The 22805-nt window shown below is 40.4% G+C and overlaps 1 protein-coding gene across 2 annotated transcripts in view; it reads left to right on the forward strand.

Moving 5' to 3' along the window:
• The window catches only part of arrb2b (arrestin, beta 2b), a 49654-nt gene extending 27552 nt beyond the window's left edge, over window positions 1–22102 (forward strand). Inside the window, exons 2-15 of one of the 2 annotated variants that reach the window (XM_017709963.2) lie at window positions 8007–8037; window positions 8855–8915; window positions 11629–11673; window positions 11855–12051; window positions 12921–12980; window positions 13073–13140; window positions 13369–13504; window positions 13662–13746; window positions 15066–15138; window positions 16775–16912; window positions 17616–17699; window positions 17837–17913; window positions 18725–18779; window positions 18926–22102. In XM_017709963.2, coding sequence (XP_017565452.1) covers window positions 8007–8037; window positions 8855–8915; window positions 11629–11673; window positions 11855–12051; window positions 12921–12980; window positions 13073–13140; window positions 13369–13504; window positions 13662–13746; window positions 15066–15138; window positions 16775–16912; window positions 17616–17699; window positions 17837–17913; window positions 18725–18779; window positions 18926–19025 — 1210 coding nt within the window. In that variant the 3' untranslated portion in view covers window positions 19026–22102. Of the gene's footprint in view, window positions 1–8006; window positions 8038–8445; window positions 8682–8854; window positions 8916–11628; window positions 11674–11854; window positions 12052–12920; window positions 12981–13072; window positions 13141–13368; window positions 13505–13661; window positions 13747–15065; window positions 15139–16774; window positions 16913–17615; window positions 17700–17836; window positions 17914–18724; window positions 18780–18925 lie in introns of those variants that run through there. The other variant, XM_037534823.1, reaches the window with a different exon arrangement.
• The last annotated feature ends 703 nt before the right edge of the window (window positions 22103–22805 follow it).

Consider the following 22805-nt stretch of genomic DNA (forward strand, 5'->3'; position numbering starts at 1 on the left):
GCTGACAGTAGTATCAGGAGTCACTGATAGATTGCGATGGCCAAAATTTCAATATCAGAAAACACACAATATGTGAAGAGCTAAAAGATTCACTGTTTCTGTAAGAGCTGCAATTTTAATTGTAGCCTAGATTATGAACTCCTTTTAAAGTGGGGAAATATAAGGGGCTTGTGAACTGCTGGCAGATGAGTCAGATCAATCAGAAGCAACCAAACACCAAACCTGCTGTGCACATGAAACCCAACCACAACTTACTGGCATTCTGGCACACATTCAGCGTTTAAGCAAGAAATAGTGGATATGCTGTTCAGCTCTGTGCCTTACGTTAATGGCTGTGAAATGCACAAAAGGAAAGCATATTTTTAAGGTGCAGTCCTTGCCCATTTTTAGTCCAGATATGTTGTCTGCTTTCAAAACATTCTACAGCAACATGATGCAGTATTTTTTTCTGTGGTCATGCTTGCAAAATAGATAAAGCAGTGCTGCAGTCACACAATCTCTCCTTGCAAAACATGAATGATGATTGACATTGGAGATTTCTCAGAGTTGTTAAAACTTAAAGAAAATTTCATATAGATCAACCTAAATAATTGTAGGTTGCCATAACAGTAGCCTTTAGGCTAATTTAACGCAATGACCATTTTATCATTTTAACAAGACATTTACAGGCTGTAAAACTGTGATTTTACCAAACCATACCAAACAAAGTTAGCAAGTTTTTGACCAGATTGGGATGCTTTTTTTCTCTGGTTTGAGCAGTCTTCTCTGTGGAGTTACTGCATTACTTGTTGTGGTACCATGCAGGTACCATGACTCTCACAGTTGGTCACTGGAATATCGCACATGATCTCACAAGCCTAACTCAGGATAGAAACGAAATAAGCAGATGCTGAAGCCACTATTAACTAGGAACATGTTGAAATCTTTGTCTGTGGTAATCATCCATACGCTACAGCTACATCAGCTGGAGTCTTTTTTTAACGTTTGAGATTTTGTGCTTCTTCCTCTCGGTTAAAGCTAAAAGATTAATGGCTTTTATATTGAAATTGCAATTTTGCAAGGGTGGATATTTTTTTAAACCGCAAGAGCTGCAGTTTTCATTAAAGCCTACATTATGAACAACATCGTCTTAGCAATTTTCAGTTGGGGAGATTTCACCCAATAAAAGGTGAATTAGACTAGTCAGAAGCAACCAAACCCACATGTGCTGTGTACATGACAAGACAGCTCTAGTCTGGGGCACTACGTTTAGCATCAAGTCAGAAAAAATGGGTATTCTAGTCTTCTTGGCCTGGACCTTAGAGAAAATAATAACAGTTTAAATCACAATCACAGTATTGGTCAGAAAAATATCAATTAGATATTCTCCCCAAATCATTAAATCATTGGATGAGCATGCATGTGCGTGTGTATGTATGCTGGCCCTGGCTGCTACCCCAGGCCTGTTGTATCTAATGCATATATTAATAAGATGTATTCATTAGAGGGCTCTGGCAGAGCCACAGACTTTAATGGTGCTTTAAAGTTTCATCAGCTGTGAGGGAGAGAGAGAGAGAGAGGAGAGAGAGAGAGAGACACACAAGGAGAGTGACAGAGCTCAAATTAATTACTGTGGAAAAGGCAATAAGTGAGGGATCTGATGAAATGAATGGAAGTGAACGGAGGAAGATAAAAACAGCCTGAAGAGTCAACGAGACGAAAATGAGATAATAGAGGAGAGTGGGAGAGGGTGATGAGTTGAGACATAAAAAAAGAGGAGAGGGGGCAGAGAGAGAGTTGAATGACGAGTGAAGAATCTGTTGAGCTTTTTGAAAGCTATTAGTTCCTTCCACAGGTGTGGTTAGTAGAGACAGTGGAAAATAGAATCGAACGTTCAGAACAAAATATGTTTTGGGAGAAAAGAACACCACTGTGTGCTCAGCAGCTGAGTAAGTCTTGTAACAACTGTGACCTGAAACATCACATTCACGTTGTGGGATGGGAGGTGTGTTTCTTCTTGTGGAGTACTAGAGTGTTTGAGTAGTTTGAACATAATAGCTTATTTTTAGATGATCCCATGCGAAATAATGAGAAATTGTAGTGATGTAGTTTAGAGGTGCTACATTGCAGTTTAAACTCTGTGCTACTGAGATGGACTTGCAAGCATTCTATAAAGCTTGTCCAACCTAGCAACAGTTACTACATAAGAATGCATTTATGGACAGAGTGTGGATTGGCCCAGTTCCTTTACAAAATACAAAATATTTCCAAATTGGAAAAACCTATACCTCCCATCGACCCACCACCAATGGGAGGGGCAGTAGTAGGGGTTCGGTGCGTTGTGGATCAGGCAGTGTCCGAAGGCGTGGGCCCTGGCGTTCTGATCCTCGGTTGCTGAAACTGGCTTTTGGAACTTGGAACGTTACCTCACTGGCGGGGAAGGAGCCTGAGTTGGTGTGCGAGGTTGAGAGATACCGGCTAGATATAGTCGGGCTCACCTCAACACACAGCTTGGGCTCTGGGTCCAATCTCCTTGAGAGGGGCTGGACTTTATTCTTTTCTGGAGTTGCCCATGATGAGAGGCGGCGGGCAGGTGTGGGCTTTCTCATAGCCCCTCGACTCGGTGCCTGTATGTTGGGGTTTTCTCCGGTGGACGAGAGGGTAGCTTCCCTACGCCTTCGGGTTGGGGGACGGGTCCTGACTGTTGTCTGTGCTTATGCACCGAACAGCAGTTCAGAGTACCCAGCCTTCTTAGGTCCTTGGGAAGGGTGCTTGAAAGTGCTCCTCCTGGAGACTCTATTGTCCTACTGGGGGACTTCAACGCTCACGTGGGCAATGACAGTGAGACCTGGAGGGGTGTGATTGGGAGGAATGGCCTCTCTGATCTGAACCCAAGTGGTGTTCAGTTTTTGGACTTCTGCGCAAACCACAGTTTGTCCATCACGAACACCATGTTTGAACACAAGGATGTCCATAAGTGCACATGGCACCAGGACACCCTAGGCCGCAGTTCAATGATTGACTTTGTAGTCGTGTCATCGGACTTGCGGCCATGTGTTTTGGGCACTCGGGTAAACTGATCACCACCTGGTGGTGAGTTGGATCAGGTGGTGGGGAAGATGCCGGTCAGACCAGGCAAGCCCAAATGTATAGTGAGGGTTTGCTGGGAATGTCTAGCAGAGGAACCTGTCAGATTGATCTTCAACTCACACCTCCGTCAGAACTTTGACCAGATATCGGGGGAGGTGGGGGACATTGACTCAGAATGGGCCATGTTCCGTTCCTCCATTGCTGAAGCGGCTGACTGTAGCTGTGGCCGTAAGGTAGTTGGTGCCTGTCGGGGCGGTAATCCTCGAACCCGGTGGTGGACACCCCAGGTGAGAGATGCCGTCAAGCTGAAGAAGGAGTCCTACCGGGCATGGTTGGCCTGTGGGACACCAGAGGCAGCAGGCAGGTATCGACAGGCCAAGCGATCTGCGGCTTCAGTTGTCGCCAAGGCAAAAACCCGTGTATGGGAGGAGTTTGGTGAGGCCTTGGAAAGTGACTTTAAGTCGGCTCCGAAAAGATTCTGGCAAACCGTCAGGCGACTCAGAAGGGGAAAGCAGTGTGCCACTAGCACTGTATATAGTGGAGATGGTGTGCTGCTGACTTCGACTGAAGACGTCATTGGGCGGTGGAAGGAATACTTTGAGGACCTTCTCAATCCCACCAACACGTTCTCCACGGAGGCTGAGTCTGGGGACATGGGAATAGGCTTGTCCATTACTGAGGCCGAAGTCGCTAAGGTAGTTAAGAAGCTCCTTGGTGGCAAGGCTCCAGGGGTGGATGAGATCCGCCCTGAGTTCCTCAAGGCTCTGGATGTTGTGGGGCTGTCTTGGCTGACACGCCTTTTCAACATTGCGTGGACATTGGGGGTGGTGCCACTGGATTGGCAGACTGGGGTGGTGGTGCCTCTTTTTTAAAAAGGGGACCGGAGGGTGTGTTCCAACTACAGGGGAATCACACTCCTCAGCCTCCCTGGCAAGGTCTATGCAGGGGTACTGGAGAAGAGAGTCCGGCTTATAGTCGAACCTCGGATCCAGGAGGAACAGTGCGGGTTCCGCCCTGGTCGTGGAACACTGGACCAACTCTTCACCCTCTCCAGGATTCTGGAGGGTTCATGGGAGTTTGCCCAACCAGTCCACATGGGCTTTGTGGATCTGGAGAAGGCATTCGACTGTGTTCCCCGGGGTATTCTGTGGGAGGTGCTTCGGGAGAACGGGGTACATGGCTCTTTGCTACGAGCCATTCAGGCCCTGTACAAACAAAGCAGGAGTTTGGTTCGCATGGCCGGCAGTAAGTCAGACTCGTTCCCAGTGAGAGTTGGACTCCGTCAGGGCTGCCCTTTGTCACCGATTCTATTCATAATTTTTATGGATAGAATTTCTAGGCGCAGTCAAGGGATGGAGGGTGTCCGGTTTGGTGACCTCAGGGTCACATCGCTGCTGTTTGCAGATGATGTGGTCCTACTGGGGACATCAGGCCGCGAACTTCAGCTTTCGCTGGATCGGTTTGCAGCCGAGTGTGAAGCGGCTGGGATGAGAATCAGTACCTCTAAATCCGAGACCATGGTTCTCAGGCGGAAAAGGGTGGAGAGCCCTCTCTGGGTCGGGGATAGGCTCTTGCCTCAAGTGGAGGAGTTCAAGTATCTCGGGGTCTTGTTCACGAGTGATGGTACAAGGGAGCGGGAGATTGACAGGCGGATTGGTGCTGGGTCAGCAGTGATGCGGGCTCTTTACCGGTCTGTTGTGTTAAAGAAAGAGCTGAGCCATAAGGCAAGGCTCTCGATTTACTGGTCGATCTACGTTCCCACCCTCACCTATGGTCATGAGCTTTGGGTAATGACCGAAAGAATAAGATCGCGAATACAAGCGGCCGAAATGAGTTTCCTCCGCAGGGTGTCTGGACTCTCCCTTAGAGATAGGGTGAGAAGTTCAGTCATCCGGGAGGGACTCGGAGTAGAGCTGCTGCTTCTTCACGTCGAGAGGAGCCAGCTGAGGTGGTTCGGGCATCTGGTTAGGATGCCTCCTGGACGCCTCCCTCGGGAGGTGTCACAGGCGAGTCCACCTGGGAGGAGACCCCGGGGAAGACCCAGGACACACTGGCGCGACTATATCGCCCAGCTGGCCTGGGAGCGCCTCGGAATCCCCTTTGGAGAGCTGGTGGAAGTGGCTGGGGAAAGGGAGGTCTGGGCTTCATTGCTTAGGATGCTGCCCCCGCGACCCGAACCCCGGAGAAGCGGAAGATAATGGATGGATGGATGGATGGATGGATGGAAAAACCTATAAACATGACTCCATATAGTCATTACTGCTTTGTTTCATGTGTTTCTGTGATGATGTGTCTCAATCCAGGTTTCTGAGCCTTCATTTAAGAGTGTGTTGCTAGTTGTTTAAGTTGTTTAAATTTGTTATTCAGTGCAATTTGATTCAAGAACCCTGTTGATTCTGCAGACCATAGTAGAGCTGTAAGGATCACCTCAGCACTGCTATAGCTGGGCTTTTTTCCATGAGAGCACAATTATGTGAAGTGTGTTTTTAGATCAGAAGTGGTAACCGCAGTGCTTCTGCATTACCCTGGCCGCTCTCATGCAAGCCCTCCCTATTGAGTGTCATGCGGACAACATAGAAGGGACACACTCACTCACACTTTGTTGTGAGCTGCTTATCACAAAATTTGTATTAGCCTCATTTGTGCTGTTGATAAAAAACGTTTAGTGATGCAGAGCTTGCTGTGGAACAACCAAAGTTATTCAAAGATATAGGCATATTTATTAATAATGGTTAAGAATGTCAGTGAATTGTTAAACAAATATTATGCACGCACACACAAATGGATGCATTCTAATGTAAGGCTCTCTATAGGTTGATCTGTCGCTGAGGTTAAGCAGTTGGTTAAGCAGTGGTTGGTTTTACAAACATAAGTTTTATTTATTTATTGGGTAAGTATACATATTGTTCTTTACAAATGTAATATGTAAGAATTGTGATCCTTTTTTAAGCTAAAAAAACAGATTTTATCAAGAATGGTGCAGCCCTAGTGCAAGTGTGATTCAAGCTAAAGAGTTTTGCGCCAAGTTTTCCATCGGCAGTGAGCTGAAGAGAATCAGGAAATCACAAGTGTGTGTGTGTGTTTGTGTGTGCATGTATTTCACTTACACAAATGTAAAGTGTGAGGATACCACACACAAATTGTTCTGTTGTTTCAAGACTGTATGTGCAAGTTTAATAGCAGTTGAATGCTGAAAGCTTATTTTTGCCATAGAGTGTGACTTAGAGTTGTTCATGAATAAAGAGGATCTGTGAGGATCTGCACACAAACACACACAGCGTTAGCAGTGGGGAGGTGGAATGAGAGATTGATGACATTTCATTGTTTCACTGGCTGCTGCTCTTCTCAGTGGCCTTTTAAACTTTCTTTCAGTTGCCTGATTGTGCTGTGCATTTAAAAGATGAACCAACTAGTTTGTGTCTTTATTTGACTGTGAGAAACTCTGTGTAAATGTGTGTGTGTGTGTGTGTGTGTCTGTTTGTGGTTATGATGTAAATAAGCTGATATCCTGTGTGGGGGTAGGTAGCATGATGTTAGCAACTGCACACACCATACACTATGTCTTTTTAGACAGCGTGTTATATGCAGATGTTAAGGGTGTAACAATGCATCATAATATTGTGGTATGTAAAACTGTTACGATGTGCCTCATGCAGATATGACAGTGCATTGTGGAGAATGGGCATTTTATTAATTATGCCGACTACTGCAACTGCTTAATTTTTTTGAACGCACAAGTTTATTGCCAGTCAGCAGCTCACTGCAGCTCTACGCTAGCCTCCCTGCTTTACAGCCCATGTTGCAACATCGTGTTTATAATCGTTATTTTTCTCACCTTAAATTGTGTTCAAAATGTGATGAGTCTTGAATCTGGTATTGTTCAGGTCGTTCTGCTCTTGCATGATGGAAAGAAACAAAGGGATAGTTTAGTTAGGTTTACTTAGCTTTCTGTCTGAATGAAGGAGAAGTGGAGATCGAGAGAAGCTAAGCATGTAATGAAAGATGTTGAAAAGGTATTTAAAAAAGTGGTGGAGTTTAGGGGAGTTTCTGGGTGTCATCACACTTGATTAACCCTAATATGGCTAGGGCCTGCTGGCAGGACCACACTTTTATAACCAAAAAAATAACTCAGCTCGTTTGTTTTGAACGCCCTGTAGTTACTAAATAGGGAGCCTTAGTATTTAATAAGACTGAAATTTTAAGGGGTGAACTGGTAGAGAGTGATGTGAAGTTTATTGCCTCCACCTCTCTCTCACACACACAGACAAAGAAAGGAAAAAAATAACTAATTTTCACTAGCAGACTTCATTGCTAAAACAAACAAATACTCAGACACACACAAATGTGGTGTGTGTATAGTGTATTTTTGTTGGTGTAATTTTGATCTGTGGTCTCTCTCTCTGAACTGTGATAATGGATGTTATGGCTGCACGATATACAAAAAAATGTGATGTTCTGACTGGTTGTGATGCAAGTATAGACTTTTTAAAAAAATTTGTAAACAGAAATCTTACTGCCCTCTCCTTTATGCAAATAGCAAAAATCCAAAATTGCAAAAGCTCCTTTTACTTTGTGCAATAAGAAAAGAAATGAAGTACTCACAGCTAGTTACATCAGAACTACAAGCACATTTTATGTGCTCTGATAGGCTGAGAAACAGTCAGGGTTGCTGCAATAGCATATTCTATAAAGGCTTTTAATAAGAAATCATTGTTAACAGCCTTGTCTGATTAGGTCAGTATGTGTCATACACCAAGACCAATTCCTTGTATGTGTAATATACTTAGTGAAATAAAGTGATTCTGAGTCTGAAAAGCATATTATAACATAGTTAATCAAAGTAATGATAAAGTGTCATATTATGCACCCCTGTATCAGACTGTATTGAATGCATTTATATACAGGAGTGTAACTATATTTTTTCTCTTTCCGTGCAGAGTCTTCAAGAAGTCCAGCCCCAACTGCAAGGTAACACCTTAACTGGCTCTGTGTGTGTGTGTGTGTGTGTGTGTGTGTGTGTGTGTGTGTGTGTGTGTGTGTGTGTGTGTGTGTGCGCGCACATGAGAGTCTCTTCCTTTCTCTCAGTGGACCATCTCCTTTCCTATTATGCTTTCTCTCTCTCTCTCTATCCTTGTCTTGGTTCCCTCCCATTTCCCTCCCTCCCTCTTTTTCTTTCCTCCATCATTTCCTCAGGGTCACTCCTTTCTTTTGCCTCCTCTCCTCTCTTGTTCTTTCTGTCATCTGCATATTTATATCTTGCTGTGTCACCTGTGGTAAATCATTGTTTTTTTCTTCTCTTTTTCTTTGCCTCTGCTTCATTTTGCATTCTATGTTTTTTATACATTTTGTTTTGCCTCCTTTCTTCCTCTTTTATCAGTCTGCCAATGCCTGATTTCCTTTGAATCATTTGATGTTCCTTTATATCGTGGTTGCTATACATATACACATACTGCCTTTTTGTATTCCGTCTGTGTCTTTTTGTCTGCCTGCCTGCTCTTTGCTCTCCCTCTCCACCCTGTCTGATGGAGAGTTGTGTATGTGTAGAGGATGTCTTTTGTGATATCACTCGGTCTGGCAGAGTCATCTACAGGAAGGGTGTGGAGCGACTTGGGGTCAGTTTGGTGTGATTCAGACTGTTTGGTGAAGTCCGTATGTGTGTGTATATGTGGCGAACAATCCTCAAGAGGAGCATTATGCACTTATTTGCTCTCTAAGGTCGATTTATTAGCAAGTCTAGGCTTGTGACAATGTGATCAAACATAATTTTTTGCTTTTCTTCTATAAGCTTACGGTATATCTGGGGAAGCGGGACTTTGTGGATCACCTGGATCACGTGGACCCAGTTGGTGAGTCTGAACCGTTCCCAGAGTTTTGGAAAATTGTTATCAATGTCATCGGCTTTAGCAACAAGTCGACTTGCAAAAGAGATGAACTGTGGTCTATCAGCTGTCTCCTGAGTATTTATCATGGCAACCCTTATTAGCTGCAGTCTTAACCACAGCAGCATCCGTTAGCTTGATGTTTGTCTTTGCTGCACCAATCACTGATAAGCTCCTTTACCGCGACAAAGAGACCAAGCCTTTACTAAGAACTTTGTTTTCATGAATGCAAGTTAGAATAAAACATCAGTTATAACTCTCGTTAACAAAGAATTTGGCCTGAAATTGACCTTTTGTTACTTTTGAATCCCTTTGTTGGATGAAGTTAAGGTTACAATAGAGCATGTTTGAGCCACAGTGGATCTTGTGGTTGCCCCTAATGAGTCCCAGGTTTGGTGTAGGTTTGCAGAATTTTGTTGCTTGAAGTGCTTTTATCATCAAGTGTTCATTGTCTTAGGTTGATGTCATTTTATTTTCTCCAAAACCTCTTCCTGTCTTTGGCGTTCTCTGTTTCCTTGACAGCAAGTCTCAGGGGGGACCACTTGACTTCAGTTAAGGAGACACAGAAATTCCACTAATGACAGAGGTTAAAGTGTGTGTGTGTGTGTGTGTGTGTGTGTGTGTGTGTGTGTGTGTGTGTGTGTGTGTGTGTGTGTGTGTGTGTGTGATGAAGAGTTAGTCTCGAGTATTCTAATTGTAACCTTATTGTAAGTGCTTATTGTAATTGTTACCTCCCACACTAAAAGGCTTTTTTTGTGTAGGAGTGTTTGCCAAGTACTATTCCGATGAGATTAGTTTTACATGGGAAAGTGGTGTAATGTAACTATTACTGGTCATCTTAGTCTCATCCAAAACTGCCCTGTACTTTTTCTGGACTGTGTGCTCCCACATCAGTAAAGATTCTGGTGGCTAATACCAACTATAAAACGAAAGAAATAATCTCAGGTTGTATAAGTCCCATGCGAATTGCAGTGTCAGTAAACATTCCACTATATTCTGTGGGAAAGTTTCTGCTGTGACTTTTGCTGCAGTTTTTTTCCATGAGGCCCAAATCAAGCTGATAAGTATTTTCATACCTTAAGTGTTAAAACCTAAAATGACAGAAGAAAGTTTGCTAATGAGAGAATGCCAGTGACACTTTAGATTTAATTAATTAATTGGTTAGAGTAGATGAAATAATGATTAAATATGATGTTTGGACATGTTTTCTACTTGAAAAAAGTATAATATGTAAAGTATAGAACCTTTTGGTGTGACAGCAATGCATAAATTGATCTATCTCTACCGTTCCCAAGTCTGTCATTTATACCAAATCTGCTTATCCCATCTGAATAAGTCATAAACATTATAGAAACATTGCTGTGGTAAAATTACATCAGCCTCCCAATGTAAAATAAAATCTTCTTGACCACTACTGTAGTAGTGCTGGGAACTGATGGAGTTCCACTGGATCTAGAACAGTGTGTAAACCTGAAGGTTGTAAATTCACATCCAGTTCAACATGTATAATGTAACTAAATAAGGTTATACTACATATCTGAAAATCTCTTGACACCTGCTCATCCAGCTCCCCCACCTCCCCTTACTGCCAAAACAGCCTCTGCTCTTCTGCAAAGGCTTTAAACTAGACATTGGAACATTGCTGTGATTTGAACATTTCAATGAGTTTTAATTGCATTCAGTCATAATAGTTAAAATAGTTGATTAGGTCATGTACTGACAGTGAATGATTTGTTCTGGATCAGAAACGCCACTCCAATTTATAAGGTATTAAATGGTCCAATGCTGGAGGGCTTTATACTCCTTGGCATTGGGCAACTGCTCCAGTGTGTCACATCATACTGGCAATGCTTTTTTACATTACATTACATTTAGCAGACGCTTTTATCCAAAGCGACTTACAAATAATGTGGTACATAGAACATTTCTATGAAGATAATACAAACCATGGGTACAAGTTAAAATAGAATTCAAAAACAGAAGACATGATATAAAATATATAATAAGGCTTTCAAATTATTAAAATAATTCACTACTGGAACCAGAACAACACTCTTGTAAGAGATAGATAAGTGGTAGATTTGTACCATAGCTTGTACCATTAAAGGTGTAACAATTTTGATACAGTTTTAAAACGCTGTTTTTGTTAAAGGTAAGGCCTTGTTGTATCATGCCTTGTATTCCTGAGCTTTGATGAGTCAATGACTGTAAATGTAACATTGTGATATTAGCCTCAGATCAAATGTCACATAACTTGGAAAGATCACCTTTCCTCCTTTCCTGGTCTGTAACATTGGAAACATTAGTAGCTATGATGTTTTACATCACGTTTAAATAGTTCACGATTAACAAGGCCTTTATAGCTAAACATACTGGTGCTCATGTTTGCGTGTCAGTAATGTTGTGTTGATACTGTAGTGCACAGCCTCTTTTACAGTGTTCCTGAAACTCAGAGTTTACGGATAGTCTCAGTATTGTACAACATGAAGAGGAAAAAGCACCTTTTGAAATGCTGAGCTATCATTTTCACAGTGTAACTTTCTCATGCATTTCACTGCATCATCAGTTTTGAGGGCTTATAAAACATGAGTATGCGCAGAATTAAGGGTATGATTTTGCTAGTGTGTGTGGCTGTGTTTACTATGGTGCCAACCTCTCTATTTCTGTTGTTTGACCTTAGATGGAGTACTTCTGATTGATCCAGAATACCTTAAAGACAGAAGAGGTGGGTGAATACATTGGCCAACTTTTACAAAGAGACACTTTAAATTGAGATTATTTTTATGTTAAGAAAATATATTAAAATATATTACAAATCCCAAAGGAGTCTGTCATTGCTAATTGTGGTGTTTAATGGCCATATTTGATCTTACTTTCTCTCTTTTTTTATTCTCTCCTTCCTTCAGTGTTTGTGACCCTGACATGTGCCTTCCGTTATGGCCGTGAGGACCTGGATGTACTTGGCCTGTCTTTCAGAAAGGATCTGTACATCTCCACTTTCCAGGCTTTCCCGCCACTGCCCGAGGAGCGCAAACCACTTAGCCGCCTCCAAGAGCGACTGCTCAAAAAGCTTGGCCAGCACGCACACCCCTTCAACTTTACTGTAATTATAGTTACATTATATGAGTAGTCATTCAATCAGCATGTTCATTGTGTACAGCTGCTTATAAAACAGATAGTTCTGGTTCTGAACCCTTAATTGGCTGAGCCACGTTTGAAGCCGCTGTGAAATACTCAATATGCACTCACATGAATGCACACATTGATTGAAATCTATATTAATGTATTAAGTTATTAAAAACTATTATGCTGTTCAAGGAATAATATTTTACTGTTATGTTGCTTAGCAACCATAGATTACTGAACCATGTTATCTGAAAATTTGTTAATTGCAGCTGTTATTAATAATACTTTCTTTGGTTTACATGTTGCCACTGTGTTGTAAAAACAATAAGCCACTGGGGGCATTGGTTTACAGTGATGTTACTCTGCTTGTTACAGTGCTTTAACTTACAACTATATTGTACTAGCTATACTATAGCCACATTATACTGTGTATAATTGTAATTATGTTATTATAGGTAATTATAATTGTATTGGCCTTATGTTGCATCAGTGCTACAACACCATTAATGCTATACTTATTATACTGCTTTACAACTAATTAAAAGTTACCCAATACAGACAGCATGTAAATAATGAAAAAAAGAAATTAGATGAAAATACCTATGATGAACATAGGTAAAAAAAAAAAGTCAAAATCATCAGTAAAAGGCCTATATTATGGAAAGCTGAAATTTCTCACTTTTTGGAATAAAATACTTTGATAATACTTTGTAATATGTGATAAATGTAAAAGTGTCAAGATCTTAGTGCTTTTGGTGCATGTAACTAATATGAGGCCTTATTGCCAGCATTTGTGTGCTCAGTTGTAATTGAGATTATGCTTAATTCATTTTTGTTTCATTTTAGATTCCTCAGAATCTCCCCTGTTCAGTCACTTTACAGCCAGGACCAGAGGACACAGGCAAGGTAAAAAAAAAAAAAAGCAAATGCACATACCCTGACCTTATGTTTTTATTACTATTAACGTACATTAACATACTTGCAACTTTGTCCCTCAGGCTTGTGGCGTAGACTTTGAGATCAGAGCTTTCTGTGCCAAATCTGTAGAGGAGAAGATTCACAAAAGGTGCAAAGGCTTGGCTTTATGTTCATCCTCCCTCTGAACACAGTTTGTAGCAGTGTTTGTGCTTCAGTGTACATGGAGGTGCTTAGGGATGTATGTGTGTATCAGTTTAAATAAGAGTTTATTTGTGGTCTGTGTGTACTGAGAGCCAGTGTGTGGCTAGGTGTTTATATTTTCTGTGTGTATTATTGAGAAGACTGTTAAGCCTTTTGCGTTTGTTTATTTGTATAGGAACTCGGTGAGGCTGGTAATCCGCAAAGTTCAGTATGCTCCAGAGAAGCCAGGGCCACAGCCCATGGTGGAGACCACACGCAGCTTCCTCATGTCTGACCGCTCCCTGCACTTGGAGGCCTCGCTTGACAAAGAGGTGTTAAAACATATGCACGCAAGCTTAAATGCGTACAGTAAACTGTGGCTATCAGTTACCCTTGACAGTGCATTTTTCTTGTTGAGTAAACTTTCATTTGTATGTGTAAATAACATAATATAAGCTTTCTTAACTCTCTATCTTGTCTCTATTCCAGCTCTATTACCATGGAGAACCCATCAGTGTCAATGTCCATGTCACCAACAACTCCACCAAAACTGTCAAACGAGTCAAAATATCAGGTAATAAGGCATCCTAAACTGCAGCTGAATGGTTGATGATGTGATGATGAATTTGGCCAAATTAATGTGATGATTTCTTTTAATCTGTTTTGTCTGTTATCATATTTCATAGTCCCTATTCTTGCTCTTTCCATTTGTGTTTCATCTTACTCGTCCTTTTTGCATTGTCAGTTTACCTTATCCATAGCGGTTGGAGTGTTTATTTTAATGACCGTATTTTTGCTGTGCATCTGATAAGTGTAGATTTGAAGTTAGTAATGATTGTCTTTCCACAGGAACATCTGTGCATCAGTATATTATTATGCCTGGTACTGAGATAACAGAGTGCTTAAATAGGCGTTTGGTTCAGTTGTTGATGGTAACATTTAACTATTTTAAGATAATTTTGTTTGCCTGCTTCAGTGTTACTGGACATCTCCTTGCATTTAGATGGAATTAGCAGAAAGATATTGATAACTTTTGCTATAGATGTGTAGGATTGCCATGCCATTTATCTATTAAATGGATCATATTATTTGTTGATGCACTTTCCGGTCTTTTTTCCTTCCTTTTATTGGGTTGGGTGAGTTTGTGTATGTGTGCATGTGAATTTGTGAACAGTTGTCTAAGTCTGCAGCACTGCATTTATTAAACACCCTTCATTTATTAAATTACCAATCAAAACAGCCATTAAGTACAGATTACTCATTTTTCAGGATATATTTCTATATTAGACATAAGATAATCCATTTGCGTAAGGAAGGAGAAAGTCAAAGAAATGTGTGTGGAAAAACAGGAGTTGCCAAAGCTGGAGTTCAAAAATATTTTTAAAAATCTAGAAAAAACAATACTTCTAACAATCATGAGGAGCCTGGTGGCCCACCAAAACTGTCTTCATTAGATTAAAAGTACTTACAGCTTTCATCTTTAAGAGAGAGGAGAAAATGAAGCTCCATTCTTCCTTCAGATCTGAAACCCCAGGTGTTTCTGTCCAGAAGACAACACTGTGGCTTTGAAAGGATATGTAGCTGTCAAGAAGCCCTTACTAATAAAAACAATAGAAAAAAAAAAATTTGCAAGCAAGTGTCGGCTAGTTTTCTCAGAACAATGAACTGAACATCTAAGAGTCCAGATCTCAACATTACTGAATGTATTTAGGTTGACTTGGCCCATGAAAAGCAGAAGACACAGCCAACTTCTAAGGCTGAACTTTGAAATGTTTTAAAGTACCCTTGCAAATTTCTTTGAAAAACTGAAAGTAAGTCTCACGTGTGTGTGTGTAACTGTGCTGTTCTCCAGCCCTGCTAACCCTGCTGTGTGTCCCTGCTCTCTCCCCACAGTGCGACAGTATGCTGATATCTGTCTGTTCAGTACTGCGCAGTACAAATGCCCTGTGGCTCAGGTAGAGGCAGAGTGAGTACCCCTCCACCTCTCTCCATCCCTCTTTTCCCTTCTTATCCCTGTCTTCCTCTCTCTTCTCTCCATTTCACCTTTTTTTGACCTCTAACCACCCTCTCATTCTGAATGAATGAGAACCTCTTTTTACCTCTTTTTCTGCCTCTGTTGCCTCTTATGTTTTTTATTTCCTCAGCCTGGGTCTCTCTGTTGTTCTGTGGTTATAAGTTGGGTGGATGTGGCATTCTTGTACACCACACAATATTGTTTGCCTGCGGTGCTAGAGGTTAGCATGTAGTGGTTTAGATAGGGCCTCGTGGAGTTCATCACATAGGCTTGTTTTATCCCTCAATTCTTCCCAGACCATTGTCAGAATTTGTTATAATTCCTTTCATGCGATTTTGCTGTTTATCCCAAAAAAAACTGTGAAAGTCAACCAGTGCTGTAAACAAAGCAGCAAACTTATTGCTTTAGCAGCTGTCTCCTTGCACTTAGGAGTCCGTAGCTGTAGCTCCTACGTCCACAGCAACCAACCCTATTGCTCAGTCAATATAATTAAGGCTACTGCCCTTGTCACCTCATTGACATCACGATGGATGCCTTGCCTACCAGTCAGTTGTCCCTGGTTAGCCACTTCCTTCTCCCACTGATTGGCTGTGTCTGTAGTGATGTCATAAAGGGCTGTTCTCTCCCAGTGCTGCAGGTGACATACGTGGTTCTGCACTCCAGCGATACCTACAGCAAATCTGTGGGTCGGTTGGCCTCCCGGTGAGTACGGCCATGGGGATGCCCAGGACCCCCATATTTGACCCTGAGCAACCCTACTGGCTCCTTGTACAGTCTATCCCAAGTCATTATGCTTCTTGGATTTTTTTCCTCTCCTCCAGTGTCGAGAGCTGACAAAATATTCTGTATTTCATCAAAAGTGAATAACAGATGCAGTGAAATTCTTCATTCCTATTTTATCACACTTGTTTTTTGTGTTTTTATACTGTATGGTCATTTCAGTCCACCCGTTTTTGCTAGAGTGGCACACAAGCTGCTAGGCTAACAGCTAAATTACTATTGATCTTGATGTGCAGAAATGAATTATTTGTTGCAGTGCCATCTGTATTTGTCACTGGCTGCAATTGATACGAGGCCCCCACAAGCATTTGCTGTCTTTTCACTTTTGTGTGTTCCCAGTAGAAATAAGGCCTTGATTAGTTTTTTTTCTCAGCTCACCTTCAGTGTTGTGCTTGCACTACTTCCCCTGCAGTACACTCTCTGTTAAATGCCTGCCTCTGAGGAAGGTCCTCTTTCTCACTTCTCGCTCTCCACCGTCTTTTTTCTGTTCATCTTTCCCCTCATTTGCTCTCTGGTGTGGTTTTCTAAACTTGTCCAGAAAACAGGTCTTATAAGGCATTCCTATTTATAACTTAGCATTCTCGCACACACATTCATTTATGTGCACAAAGTATTTGATATTTAAGCAAATCTGCCTTTGTTTACTGACAGGAAAGATTCACTCCAACCATTTGCTTGCATACATTAGATTAATAAGCAGCTATGTTTTAACCCCTATGAAACAGGCTTGTGTAGTTATGACCTGAGATATCAGTGGTGTAGAAGTATGACCTCTCTCTAACCTCTCTCTCTTGCTTGTCTTCTTTAGTGATCAAGTGTCACCCAGCTCCACATTCTGTAAGGTGTACACACTCACCCCCACGCTGAACAACAACAGAGAAAAGAGAGGTCTGGCCCTGGATGGCAAACTCAAGCATGAGGATACTAACCTGGCTTCCAGCACCATGTGAGCACATACCACCCAGCACACTGCCCCACACAACATCCCAAAACTGCTTTCAAAACTTTTTTGACTTATTATTTTGTAATGAACTTGAAACTTAAGCCATATTCAAGCTACCTACTAAAATGTTTGACTTTAGTTCTTTCATCCTTAAGTTCACCACAAGACTATTGTAATTACAACATTTTCATTGAAGGAGACGGAGAAGGAAAATTAAGTATCTTTAAAGTACCTCTAACAGAGCAGTGAGATTTCTGTTTTGTTGGGCCCACTTTACTAGTCTAACAAGCCCAGTTTATTAGTATAATGTTAATGGACCTTACATTAACTGATTAACTGAGTTTTTGTTCTTTGTTTGTGTAATTTTAATGTTGACGCTGAGGCAAATGTTCAGGCTGTGACATTTTGATGCTGACTCTCTGGGGTTATTTGGGACAATTACTCAGATACTTTATCCTGTGTGATTTGGCCAGTAAAATCTCTTACAAGTTACATTACCGGGCCTCTACTGGTAAAACGCATACAGCATGAAAATGACTTAACATTTAAGTTATGTAAGTTTAAAGGGTTAACAAATTAATACAACACAATTGAAAAGGAAATTAATATAGCTCTGGTTCAAGAAGGTATTGCTGTTTATGTTTATTCTTTTTTTCTGTTTTTTTTTTGATTGTTTGTCTGTTTTTTTGTTTTTACTTTTTTATAGTGTGAAGGATATGTCCAATAAAGAGGTTCTGGGCATCCTGGTGTCTTATAGAGTCAAAGTGAAGCTTGTGGTGTCTCGTGGAGGGTGAGCACAAGAGCCACAAACACACACTAACAACATGTAACCACCGCTAGTTTCCCCATCTGGCCATCTTTTTCTGTGTTTTGCAAACTTTGCAATTCATTACTATAATTCGATTTCCACCTCTATTCCCTACCCAGGGATGTGTCTGTGGAGCTACCCTTTGTCCTGATGCACCCTAAGCCCTCTGAACAGCCCAGCTCAAGACCACAGTCAGGTATATATGCTGCCTAAACAGAGGCATTCACCTCATTAATGCATCTGTATTAACAACAGATAGTTGTGATCCTAAAATCTGAATGCAGACACATCAGTTGAATTCTGTATGAATAAGTATAATAATAGTTCAATTTATAAAGCACCTTTCACATATCCAAGGTCACTGTATGACCAATAATACACAACATCAGGAGGGAGATAAAAAGAACAACTGGAATGGAAAGGCATAGACCTGAGAGTGCAAGTAAGAGTGTAGGGTTAAAGAGTTCATTGAAATAAGGTGGAGATATATAATACCATATAAGGCTTTAAACAATAACAGGAGTTAAAACTTTAATGAGCTGTGAGACATAAAGCCAGTGTTACTGATAAAAGATATGAGTGGTATGATCAGATTTTTTTAGTGTGGAGAAGGAGAATTTGGAGAAGGGATCACAGATTACACTCTTTATTAAAAGTATGTGTGTTATGTTGCCTGGGAACATTGTTTATTGAAAACTATTAATTGAAAACAAGTTTACTTTAACGTATTCCTTTTTTCCTCTGTTTTATAAAAACAGTAAGCCACTTGAGGCCTGGTGTTACAGGCTCTTTACTCCACTTGGTGTCATGCCTAACAAACCTTAGCTGTGGTACAATCACAGTAACACACAGCCTTTTGTGTTTTTTTCCTTTAGTCTAGACCAGGCAGTTATTTGGGGAAATTTTTAAATAGTATTTTGGGAAGAATTTCTCCTCTGTGTTCAGAAATCACTTTAGTGGCTTCTTAATGAGAGAGACTACAGTTGTTTATTGCCTTTCCTCCACAGTTGTGCCAGAGACAGATGCCCCTGTGGACACCAACCTGATAGAGTTTGAGACAAAGTGAGTTTGTTGTCTTTGTGCATTTGTGCTTGTTGCTGTGTGGCTAAAACTGTCCTCAGTGTTATTGACCTTGATATCTCTCTCTCTCTCTCTCTCTCTCTCTCTCTCTCTCTCTCTCTCTCTCTCTCTCTCCCTCTCTCTCTCAGTAATTTTTCTCAGGACGATGACTTTGTGTTTGAGGACTTTGCGCGGCTGAGGCTGAAGGGGATGAAGGACGATAAGGACGAGGATGACCACTTCTGCTAACCCTTCTGTGCCCCCCCCCATGCAGCTGGTCACAGGAGTGTGGGGCTGGAGTTGGACTGGAGGGGCTCCACATGTCAGTACTACTACATCGCTGTCCCACTGGGCCAACCTGACAGAGTGGGACACTCACTGAGTTTTCTCACCCTCTCTTCTTTCCTCTGTCCTCTCTTTTTTTGTCTTTCTCTTGCCCTTCCCCTTCTCCGCCATGTCCTTTGCATCTGTGATGCTGTTGTCTCTGGACTTTTTCTTTTTTTTGTGAGCTACTTTGTTCTAGTGCATGTATGTTAGACAAAACAGAAAATGAAACAGTGAGAAATGAAGAGAAAGAGGTGAATTGGAATGAAATTTGTCTGACCATCATGGTCTAGGAAATGTCCTTGGACAGAGGGTCCATTAATTCAGGGGTGATTTTTTTCTTTATTTTCCTCCTATTTCCTCATTTGTTTCCCACTGTAAACTGAGTGGGCATTAATAGCTTTGTAATAATGTTAACATAATGTGTAATATGTAACTTCAGTGTAGAATAATGACATGTACCACAAATACATATAGGGAACTTGAGCTGCAGATTAATTTTATTCTTTTGTCAAATCCAGTGTGAGGCTTATAGACCACCAAAAGACTTCTTTTTGCCATAGTTTTATTTTATAGTTATGTACACATGTATACATATCGCAAGATAATATGGACGGGTATGACTATTCAGTGCCCTTTATAGATGTAATAGAGCACTCGACAGTCAGGTTAAGTAAAGTGTGGCACTGGTGAATAATAATTTTTCTCAAAGTGCATTGGACCACGAAACACCTAATGTGTTATTTTCATGTAGTTGCACCATTCGTTTGAGATGTATGTAGAACGTGTGTCCTAGTGTAGGTTTGAGTTGTTCAAGTGACCAGAGATGGGCACCCAGGGGTCTGTCTGCAGATGCCTGTTGCTACTGTATATGCTGCACATCTAACTCACCATTGGGAGTGGCTGTGGTGAAACTTTCTTAATTTGAATTAATTTGCCAAAAACTAACGACTTACTTGCTTAGTGGAATTTATTGAAACATGTTAGTGCAAGTTTGAATGCCAGAAAGATACATTTTTAACTGAAAGTAAAAGTTTTAACTGAAAGGCATTTTCAGGTGTTTGTCAGAATTTCCAAGAAACTGGCTTACTCCCCCTGGATCAGGCTTTTCAGTTTAAGCTGCTTTCCATTTTTCCGTATTTATTAGTGCCAATCTCCCTAGTTAATTTCTACACAGTAGAAAATTCAAGATTTAATCTATACAGTCCAGCAAACCTGTCCAAGCAATATTTAACCTACTGATTTGCATCTGGGCTATAAGCACTTTTATTTACGTTGGGAGTCTGCTGTCAGCTCATGTCAGTACATATTGACACAAAATATTGACTCTATTCTGCCCCCTTGTGTCAATATGAAACGCTTTACTGCAGGCTGCCATATTTTTCATGCTTTAATGCGATATTAATCGTTCTGTGACTATTAATTGGTAATTGATTGATTTTTGTAATAACTTATCTTTTAAACAGAGCTTGCTGAAATATTGTCCACATTACACATTTTCTGTTGATAAAAGACATACAAATTTTGAAATGACCACTGTAGACAAACCAGGTTAACTTCACACAACTATAGTATGTAGAGCTGTGCTGCTTTGCCATAGCTGGCTGTATGTATGTTATTTTCACATTTTCAAGTTCCCCTAAACAAAAAGGATTGTCAGGGGTGGGATGGGTTAAGGGCACGTCTGAGGAAATACTTCTGAACTTACCACTTATAGTCATTCTATTATTGTAATCACATGACGAAAATTAACAAATATTGCTGTTTTCTTTGTTTATTTCTATACTTTATTTTCATCAAAGGTTATGATTGAAAGTTGTGAATGAACTAACCAGAAATTCTATGCTGTGTTCTGATACGCTGTATATTATTACCTTTATTTTTAAATATTATACAATGGCTGTTGTTAAAAGTCTGATGGTGTACATGCATGAAGGTCAGCAGTCAAACCCATGTCTTTATGGACCACGTGAAGTAGTGGTTTTACCTTCAGACTAGTTCTGCTGTCTGATGCATTTCAGTCACTTAGTAGCACAGCCATCAACATGGTTTATAGTAAAGTATTCCAGATGTTTATGTACATAGATGCACATAAATCTAACCTGCTCTTGGAATATTTTCACAGATGTTTGACACCCTTTAGTTTATGTGAACAACCTACGCAACATGTGAACAATTTCATTAATAAAAGAACAGCTTTAAAGGACTTGTATTTTACAGATTGGAAGCTGGTGGATCTCAAGAACATTCATGAATATAAAGAAGTAATGGTCACAAATCAGCTCTAGACTAGGAAAAGATCACATTGCATTTTGTCACACAATGCCGTTTAGTCGAATAAATGATCAGCTGAATTTATGGAAGGGTGTCTGCATTTGTGTAAAGCTGTTGACTGTCTACTGTCATGTTTCGATTGCTTTTGTTTTCTTTTATTGTTTGTTATGAAATGGCAGGGAGATTATTTTCATCAGATGGACTAAATTCATCTTATCTTTGTCCTGTTGCGAGTGCTTGACCAGAAAGCCAAGCATGCAAAGGTGACTGTAGGCTTTGAGAATGTTGTATTATTGTAATGAAGCACTCTCTCAGACCATCTTAATGTATAACTTTGCTTTTTCAATCCGAATGGAGCCTCATATGTCTGTGAACCAGTGTATAAAAAATTATATTGTATAACTTCCCTCAGATTCAGTAGGGCCTGTCTAAGGAAACCACACGCTAATGTTGGTTTATATATTATATTGTACCATGTCAGACTTTTTTGTATTTTAAGGATGATTTTAAGCTACTTCTACTTCTCACTACTACTAAAATTGATATTAAGAAGATAAACATACATGCTACCTGGTAATTTAATTCACAATAAAGTAAGATGAAATATATTGATATTATGGATTCCAAGATACTGTATAAGCAATATGTTATTTTAGTCAATAAAATGGAATGAAAATTCACCAAAAAAAGGTAAAAGTTTTTTAAAAATACATGAAAACATTGGAAAATATATGTTGCTTCTTTATTTTGTACTGCGTTTTAGAAAATTTTAAAAAAAGAAAAAAAATCAGTTTGGTGTCAGTCTTTATTTTGTGTCTGTGTGTGAGATAAATGATGAAAGAAATGACAAAGGATCGGTAGACCTAGGTGATTAAAAGATCCAGAAAAAAAAAGAAAAAGTAGGCCACATCAAATGATTTCCATTCCCTTCAGTGCTTCCTTCTTCCAATTCTCCATAGAGAATTCAGAAGTAGGTTAATTTTTATCATTAACTTCACTTTAGACCATTGATGAGAGGGTAGTTTTCCTGACAATGTGATGTCCTACTCACATCCTTCACAAAGGGCTTATTCTACATTTTTTATTTTACATTTTTTCCTTGTTTTTTCTTCCACTTATTACATTTCTGTGAATTACGGCTGTACCAAAAAAAAAGTCACAATTCATTTTTAAATGATTCCACTTGTTAATTTACTGAATTTACTACGTGAGCACTGTAAAATCATGACATGCACTCCTCAATCCATACAACCCAAATATAAGAACTGCAGAAACAGCCCATTTTAAATCCACTGTTTTTGTGATGTCATTAGCATCAGTGTGTCATTAATTAATTATTATCATTAATTAGCATCATTAATGTAATTAATTCCACTACTAATTGCTACATTTGTTCAAAAAGCTGTCCAGGCTGAGGCACTCCTATAACTT

Source organism: Pygocentrus nattereri, chromosome 2 (genome assembly GCF_015220715.1).
Source record: "Pygocentrus nattereri isolate fPygNat1 chromosome 2, fPygNat1.pri, whole genome shotgun sequence".
NCBI lineage: Eukaryota > Metazoa > Chordata > Actinopteri > Characiformes > Serrasalmidae > Pygocentrus > Pygocentrus nattereri.